The sequence below is a fragment of the Hypomesus transpacificus genome, chromosome 15 (genome assembly GCF_021917145.1).
Source record: "Hypomesus transpacificus isolate Combined female chromosome 15, fHypTra1, whole genome shotgun sequence".
In the NCBI taxonomy this organism is placed as follows: Eukaryota; Metazoa; Chordata; class Actinopteri; order Osmeriformes; family Osmeridae; genus Hypomesus; species Hypomesus transpacificus.
Window position 1 is genome coordinate 5,136,890 of NC_061074.1, and position 8,947 is coordinate 5,145,836.

Consider the following 8,947-nt stretch of genomic DNA (forward strand, 5'->3'; position numbering starts at 1 on the left):
TATTTATGTGTGCATGTAGGTATGTATTGATGGGTGTGCAGTCTCCTTTCATTCTGACCTCTATGTTCTCTCCTTTCCCCTCTCAGATGATGGATTGTGTGTGGCTTGGTACTGGAGGCCACACCCCTAAGAAACATAGATGATTGAGCTCCAGCTTGAGGTAGTTGCCTGCTCTTCCCTGCCTCTCCTTGATCAGTGGGTGGGGGAGGGAAATGATCGAGTGGGGTACCTCATCAGCCAGTGGCCCAGATATACCTCCCACTTCCTCCTCCTCCATCTATCTTCCCCTTTATTCTATGGGGAGCTGTCCATCACGAGAGAGCAGGGATAGACGGGTCTTTTCACGCTTGCAAATGCACTTAAAATGCGCCCACATAATATATGATGTGTATATTATACACATCAATGTATTGATATGCTTGAGGTCCACATGCACACATTTCTTCCAGCACACAAACGGTTAAATGCAGTTTGACAGCTGGCCAAATTTGCGCATGCGCTTGTCTTCTGAACGGTTTAGACAGGACCACATAGCAACGACCGGATAACCTGAGTTTCTGCATATCATCTGGACGGATTATGACCAGTAAAGTCTCTTTTTTCATGCAGCTTTCGATATCCGAGAACTTGGATGGCGCTGGTCCACGTTCAGCGCTCGCCAACCCCCAGCAACTCCTCCAGTCCCTGCGTGTCGGTGAGTACTGTACAGTACAGTAGCGGCAAAGCAGGCCAGGCTAGCAAGCTAGGAACGGCGGTTATCAAAATAATTTCCATGAGATACAGTTTAATGGTTCGCATCACGAAATAACTACCCATTCCTTTGAATGACTCATTGGTTGCTAAGTACTGGCAGCTAGCTAGCTAGTTATTCTGGCTAGTGTACAGTACTGTAATACTGTAGTACAGTAGCCACCAAAACGTTAGCCACCTAGACAGAGACATTTCTTCTTACATCCTCAAGCTTCTGTGAAGAAATCTTACACACATGAAACCTACAGTAGCTCGATATTCTAGCTACTGTAAGTGTGACTTGGACATCACTCCAAAACATCCCAAGTATGTTACTAGTACTGGTTCTAGCCTAGAATTGGCTATCTATTTTGCCAGTTAGCACAGCCAACAAACACTACTAGATGAGATAACAATTGACTAGACTAACTGTGTACCATTCGTGTCATGCTATGGACTAGCTACCTTGCGGTTATATTGCTGGAAATGTATATTGCTGGAAGCTTGGTTAAGAAGAAAGTGGGAATCCCCATTCTCTGTAAGGAAATGTTCAGACGAAGTCCAGCCCTGTGAAAGCGGGCCAATGTGTCAGATCATATTGAGTCCACTGGGGAAACATCCCATTCACTGCGACATTTTGAGCGTTGTCTAGTCCAGACTGTGCACTGTAATTATGTGGCCCAGTTGTAAGAAGAAAATACTTAGCTCTATCAATGTCTGATGGGGAATCACATGAGCATGCCAGTGGACTAAATAGATTATCTAGGACCATGGTACAGGGACTAGCTAACAGACACAGTAACAACATCAATAAAGGATACAGAAACAAGCCAAGCACAGACATTCCAACCCCTGTCTGTCTAACTGAGGGAAGGAAGCAGAGTCACGAGGGGGAGGGAGGGACAGAGGGGTATAGATTGACACTGGGTCTCACCTATGTGGTGCCCTCGAGGGTACCAAGGGCCTTTCATGGATACCTAGCTAGGTATGTGACACCCATCTCCATCTGAGCTCTTTCTAGGGGAAGGAGGTTTGAGGGGGAGGGAGGGAGGAAGACGGAACAAGTGAATGAGAAAGAGAGGGAGACCAAGGGGCAGGGAGAGGGATTTGAAGAGAGAGAGAGAGATGGATGATGACGACAGGAGAAAGGGTTGGTTGTGATAGAGACCGTTTTTGGGTGACATCAAACACATGGACAATTTATGGCCCAAAACAATAGTTCATTTGTGGATGCCATGCTTATGAGCATTAGTCCATTACAACATGTCAATCATTCACTGTCCCACGGAGTAAATGTTTTGTAGCCTACCCTAAATCCTTATAAATTAGGCTAATCTGGACTGTTAACAACATGGACCGTCATTGCAGAACTGCCTAGTTCCTCTCTCATTTAGATGGAGGCCCAAAAATCAAATATTATTCTTTCATGTGTTGGGTGACATGGTAGCCAGAATGGCCTTATTCACAGGTCTAGCCTATTATATTTAGTCTGGGTTCTGGCCAGACTGTGCTCTTCTATAATTCTACCAAATGAGGGGATGCAAGGTGAGATACGTGGTAGGCATTTTTTCTTTCTATCACTGTAACCGCATTTCTCTAATCACATTTGCTGGGCAGTCGGCTGATTTCAGACGTCATCTATGTGAGGGCACACGTAACTTGTACCGACTGTCCTGGTGTGTGTTTGTGTGTCTGTTGGGCTGAACATCAAATGTGTGTGTATTTGGTTATGGTGAAGGTGGAGGGGGGTTCTTTTCCCAGGATTGACAGGCTGATATTGGGGAGAAAGTTGCATAGGTTTGGGGGATTACTGGAGCTGGCTGGGATTATGGCTGGGCTGTCTGTGTGTGTAAGGACAACAGCATGGGCTGGGTGGAAGTGGGGGGAGGGACCCAAACACAGACATTTCAGCCTTATCTGCCTGCCTTGTTCAGGGTTTAGTCAAATACCACACCAGACTGTGTATATGGATGAAAGCTGTTATCTGGCCCAGCAGTTATGGCCTGGAGCCTGTATAATGCATTCAAGATAAGGTTCATTCAGTTCTCTTTGGTCGTTTGGAATTGGCGAAATGCTAAATTTGTTCCAAATCCCCACTTGTGTAGCCTGTGTGCCTAGATGCTAGTTCTAAATGTGAGTGGAGACTGAGCAATATCTGGTTCAATTTGGCCCACTTTAAGATGCATCCATTCCTCCCCTTCCTTGAAGTTCACTGAACAAACCCGATTGGACCGATCAAAGCTGGCCCAGCTTCATCAGCATCAGCTCTGATTGGTTGGTGGGTTAGGTCTCCAGGGGAGGATGGATGCATTTGGATCGTTTTTGTCTCCTGTTTGTCGGACTGTCTAATGGTTTTTCTCCCCCTGTTCTCCAGGAGTCAGGCAGTGGGGAGGACAACCGTCGCCCCCAGAGCAGGAGGTAAGGCCACTCACAGGACACTTAAGGTTGTAGCAACTACCTGAAGAAGAACCTTCAAACAACGCTGTTCCTGAACCAGCTGTCTACCTGCCAGAATAGCAATTCCTTCAAGGCTATCCTGATAGCTGCTCTCCACTAGGGGGCGCCTGTAGCTAAGCAGTGACTTCTGGGGCAATTATGGACTCAACTAGATCCAGTACGGCAGGCTGACTGTCAGATGACTGCTCACAGTGTGTCAGCGTGTTTGCAGTTTACTACAAACTCTGTTGTTGGTGTGTGATTGTGTCTTTGCATATGTGTGTGAATGTCACCCTTGTATCTCCAATGTTATCTACTAGTCTGTCATATTTGCATGCTTGGATCAAGTGTATATGATCTCTGACGTCTGTGTGTGTTTAGAGACTCACTGAACAACAACGGTGCTGTTCCTGTACGTGTGTGCACGTGTGTTGGTGTGCGGGCATGTGGTGGCCGTTTGTTGATTTAGAGTTTCACTTCCTTATGACCCAGTATCAGACCTACCTCACGGCAGGTTAAAGCTTAATCATAGCAGGTTTGGTTTTGTTGGGTTACACACTGAAATACTAGGAATGCAGTGCAGTACCTTTAATGTACCAGCCTATCCTATGTGGGGCTAAGGCTAGGTTTCAAATGCTAGACTGTGAACCCTCGGAATGGCACAACAACATTCTAGAACTACAACGCTTCCCATAAAAATACGTCCGTCCGCCCCACACACTTTCTTCTCTCTCTCTGCACAGCTGGCTGATTTCACCCTGGGCATGCAGGCAGCCTGTCTTCCAGTCCACTGCGGCACGGCGGGACATATGGGCCTCATTATCTATGAGGTCATTCTGGGGTGCTGCAGCTGATGTCATAGCACCCAGCCCAACCCAGACCTGTAACTGCCTTCATGTTAGACTAGCTTGTGCTCTGTTGAGATCTCATTATTTGGCGCCCTCACTTGCCAATTCAACCCCCCCCCTCCCCACCCGCCGTTCCACACCCCCAGCCCCCATATTTCATGGTCACGACCCCCCCTTCTCTCTGCTTATGTAACATGGGGAAGTCCCAAATTAACTGTGAATTACACGTGTACTCTCCACATAAGGATTCAATCTAAGTGAGAACAGTCAATCTAATAGGCTCTGTAAGAGAGGAGCGAGCAGTTTAGAGGGAAAGATTGTGCAGTGTTTTTGCTCCAGGGGACTTGGGACTACGTAGCCATTGCAGATAAATGCCAAAGAAAAGGAGGGAAAAGCAAGGAGGGGAGGGAGGGAGGGAGGGAGGGGAGGGAGGGAGGGAGGGAGGGAGGGAGGGAGGGAGGGGAGGGGAGGGAGGAGAGAGAGAGAGAGAGAGAGAGAGGAGAGAGAGAGAGAGAGAGAGAGAGAGGGAGAGAGAGAGAGAGAGAGAGAGAGAGAGAGAGAGAGAGAGAGAGAGAGAGAGAGAGAGAGAGAGAGAGAGAGAGAGAGAGAGAGAGAGAGAGAGAGGAGAGAGAGAGAGAGGAGAGAGATGAGAGAGAGAGAGAGAGAGAGAGACTGTTCCACAAAGAGGGGGTGACAGGGAGTGGAAGGGAGAGTCAGTGAAAGATGTTCAAGGTGTCCTGTAATAGTCATAATATTTGTGCAAATGGTCACCTTGCCTACTAATTTCCTTTCAAATCCTGACGCCAGCTCGTCCCCTGGGACTTGATTAGAGCTTCAGTTGGCAAGCTGCAAAGACATGCACTCAGAACATGAGGCTAAACACACATATCTAATGCACACACTCGTGGACTACTTAAACATCTGTGTTCTTCACATGTAGCCTATCTTCATGTAGCACACACACACCACACCACACACGCTCCTGGTCCTAACACCTGTCTGTTCAGGACTAGCAACATGGCTCAGCAGTTCTGTGGCCTAGTTTTCCCCTCTCTCCACGTGGCCCTCTCCTCTTCCGGACCAACAGAGGTTCTCTGTGTGTCTTATCAGCTGTTAAAAGCATTACGAACCCTGGAAGTCTCCGTGTGAAGGCCAAGGGTAACCAGGGCCTAGCGGTCTAGAGTGGTGAGCAAACATTGAAACTGGCAGAAGGAGGAACTTGTGTAGCCATCAACCAGCTTCCCGGTTTGCCTTTCAACTGTGAACGCCCCCGGTGTTTCTATACATCAAGGTGAAGGTCGGCTGCTCCAGCTACAGGGTCAGCACACTTTCTCCCCATGGTGTAGCCCAATACCTTCACCCTAACAATGCCAGAGTGCATAACAGTGCCTTATCCTGTTAAGCCCGTCTCGAATATTTTTCTGCCTAGTTTGTCAGTATGAGTTTCTGGTGGGCTGAGAGCTGGACACTGGAGGCCAATAGAGTGACAGGGCTAACTCAGGGTTTACCTAAACACACACATACTGTAACATAAACACACACATACTAACGTGTGTACCATTGATGCACACAAGTACAGTTAAACCCTTTCACAATGGAACCTAATCGTGTTATGCAGAGGGATTCTCACACAGCAGCAACGCTCAGGACCTGTTTCTGCTCACATGTCGGTCACAGCCAAGAGAGCGTCGGGACTGTTGTGCAACACGTCTCCAGAGCGTTCCGGTAAATGTCCCAATAACAGCGTCTCCGGTTACCACAGAGACAAACCAGCTATGTTTAGTAGTACTGGGCTCCAGATGTATCAATGCAGGGAGCTCCAGAGCTGTCTGTTGGGCACCTGCAACGGGGGGCATCGTGCGTGTGTGGCGACGGTAGTGAAACGATCAAGATCTATTGACTAGAGTCACGAGGAGGGGGCACAGAAGAGCATGTAAAGGGCTGTAACAAGAGAAATGTGTGTGTGTGTGTGTGTCCACTGCCTTGTGATGTAACCCGATGTGGTTTTGGTCGAGAGGAATCAAGTGTGGCGTCACAGACACACCCGTGACACATCACAGGAAGTCTGTCGCATGCCAGAATGATGGAGTTAAATACCGTTCGGGGATATCGTGTGGATGTTGAAGTGGCCTAGGGCGACCGCTTGGACAGCTGCCATGATGGCTGTGTTGTTTTCAGTTGGCTCGGACAGTCAGACAGAAGTAGAGGAAAGAGGAAGATCCTCGTACTGTCAGAACAATTAGTCCTTCTAACACACGCGTAACACCCTCACCCCAAAGGACAGTGAGAATGTGAAAAACAAGGAAGGAAGCGCGGCAGAGGTCATGCCACAGTGTACATAGGAACTACACTGGTGAATTCCCATAACGTTGCTCATGTAGTCTCTTGAGCCACAAGAGGGCCTGTTGTGAAAGACGTCCTCCTCTTTGCCTTCCTTGAAGAAAACCAGGCCGTGAAAGTGGCCTGAACTCAACTCGCTGTAGCCTACACATGCCACAGGACAACAGCACTATGGCCTCGTTGGGGTTGCCAGGTTTATAGAGCTCTGCTCGCTGTTATAGAGCTCTGCTCGCTGTTGAACATGAACAAATGAGTCCCATGGTGTGCAGCAACCTTAGCCTAGGCCTATTTGCTTGTTTTACTAGTGTTTTAATACACTGTTGAACAGTTTATAAATATAAGAAGGAATATGGTACTGCTTGTTTTATCTTTTAGCCACTATGCTAAAACGTAGTTCAGTGAGGTTGTGAACACAGCACTCTTGGGTTACTTACTCAGGCTCTGTAGTTCCAGACAACCTTCCTTGATAACAGACACAACACAACACACCTGGCCTTAGATAAGCATTACAATAGTCATGTGTTTACATAACCAAAGGCAGCTACTGGCGTGGTCCCGCTAGGTGTGAATAATTAGCCCTGCTGTGGTTCCAGTGATGGTAGGCCAGTTCTAATCAATTGCTGCGAATTGTTTGTTTGTGTTTGTTTGTGTTTTCAAAACGAGGACTGTTCCAGAGGCCACATGAGTGGGATAAGCAGGCCATCGTTACCAGCTTGTCTTAATGCTGGGTGTACTAAAGTTGGATCATATGGTGATATTGTTATGTTTAAGGATGTTATGTTGCATAACCTTAATTCATTTGTTTTGTTTGATTTCACATCAGCAAGAGGCTGGATATAAACACCTAAAGTGTTTAACCGTGTAGTTTATGTCTAATGATGTAATTACATTAGCTCTGTGACCACTGCAGAAGAGAATAGGGGTTTCCAGCTGACTAGTGTCTCGCTCTCACACACGCACATAAACATTACCCATTTAGCTAAGTAATGTAAGGCAAATACACCTTTCGTAGGGCCTAGTCTGGTCACCAGGTAACCAATATCTGGACAAGACCAGGCTACAGAACACCAAGACCAGGCTACAGAACACCATGACCACCGAGGGCCTTATGTCTACAGACTTCCTCTCTGTCTCAGGCTTGACACATTCAGGAAACTTCCAGTTACTCAGCATGGATACAAAAGTTGCATGTAGAAATTCACTTGATGTGCAGATATTGATGTACGTTCTGTCCCAATAGTTAGCGAACATGCGAAAACAGACACGCTAGGCCAGCCTGTGTTTCTGCTTCTCGCTCCTCCCTTCGCACTTTCGCTCCCCATCTATGAAGCACATGTCTGCAACTCCTCCCACTTTAGACTTGTCCGCTGGATAGTTTTGGGCACTACCCGCGTCCCGTTTAGAAGTCAAATGCCAGATCGAGCGTCGTGCAACGGAACACGCTTCTTTCAGCTGATTATATTTTAGACTGAAAAGGCTATATAAAGATTTTTGGTGTACAGCGCGACAAAGCTGACGGTGTTTTTGAGCAGTTTTTTCCCCGTGTCCTGAAACTGTAAGGAACATACTGTCCCAATTCTCTCATCTTTATCTCTTAGGTTGTTGTAGCAAATATTATTGATATCGATCGGCGTGGATTTTCGTGTATTACCTGCGTGAACGATCTACTGAGTCGTTCGACTGCTAAACGTTGGCCATGGTCGGAATGGAGTGAGAACAGTGTCTGTTGGACCTTTTTGTCCACCGGTCTCGGTCTCATCCTCCGTCCCACGCTCGGTGGCCACACAATGACTCTTGGTGTGTCCGCCACCGGGAACTCCGCAGAGGTTTGCGTCTGCTCTTGCTGCGGGGCGAAGATGATGCCCTACTTCTCTGACAACGCTGTCGTGTCTCAAAACAAGATCAACCAGCTGTGAGTTTGTCAGCCTTGTACCAAATAACCTGTTTCAATACCTTTGAAAATGAAACTGCCACTCACCCATGATGACTATTTTTAACTGCGAAATATGTTTTCTGAAAGAATTAGACTACAGTAGAATGGGATTCCTTAGACCACTTTTACGGTGGTGCGTAGCAATGTTGCAGCATTTGTTGCCGTTACATTGAAGTAGGCTACTGGCTGTAGAAGTGTTTCTCCTGGGTGATGTCACTCAACAGGATGTAAGTCATCTGGACAAGGCTTCCTCTCTGTTGAGAAATAGTAGGCTAGCCTGGCATGAGATTTGAGTCATCTTCCTACCTGTTTCCAAGCTTTTCTGATGGTAGCAGGATGTTTGACACAATAGTCATAAAAAGACAAGGTGCTACTGAGTCATAGAGCCAGCCTACCTCACCTGACCCACTGCTGCTCTGGCAGTAGGAAGGTGCTTTCTGGTAGATCCTGTTTTAGCAGGCTCAAGTCTTAACAACCTCAACACCTCTTGGATAGAAACAACCCCATTAGCAAATATCAAGGATCAACTTCCACTTCCTGTATTTTGGAGTTAACATCCTTGTCTTTTAATGTTTGTGGTCAGACAGTCCTGCCCCCCCCATGTCTTAGCTGAGGTGTGGTGAAGGGCTGCCTGGCTGGCTGCATCCTGAAGACAGGGACC

General features: G+C 47.3%; 1 protein-coding gene across 1 annotated transcript in view; it reads left to right on the top strand.

The window, feature by feature from the left end:
- The first annotated feature begins 517 nt into the window (after positions 1 to 517).
- ssh2a (slingshot protein phosphatase 2a) overlaps positions 518 to 8,947 on the top strand; it is a 22,102-nt gene continuing 13,672 nt past the window's right edge. Inside the window, 2 exon segments of the mRNA XM_047036433.1 lie at positions 518 to 694; positions 3,104 to 3,147. Coding sequence (XP_046892389.1) covers positions 632 to 694; positions 3,104 to 3,147 — 107 coding nt within the window. The 5' untranslated portion in view covers positions 518 to 631.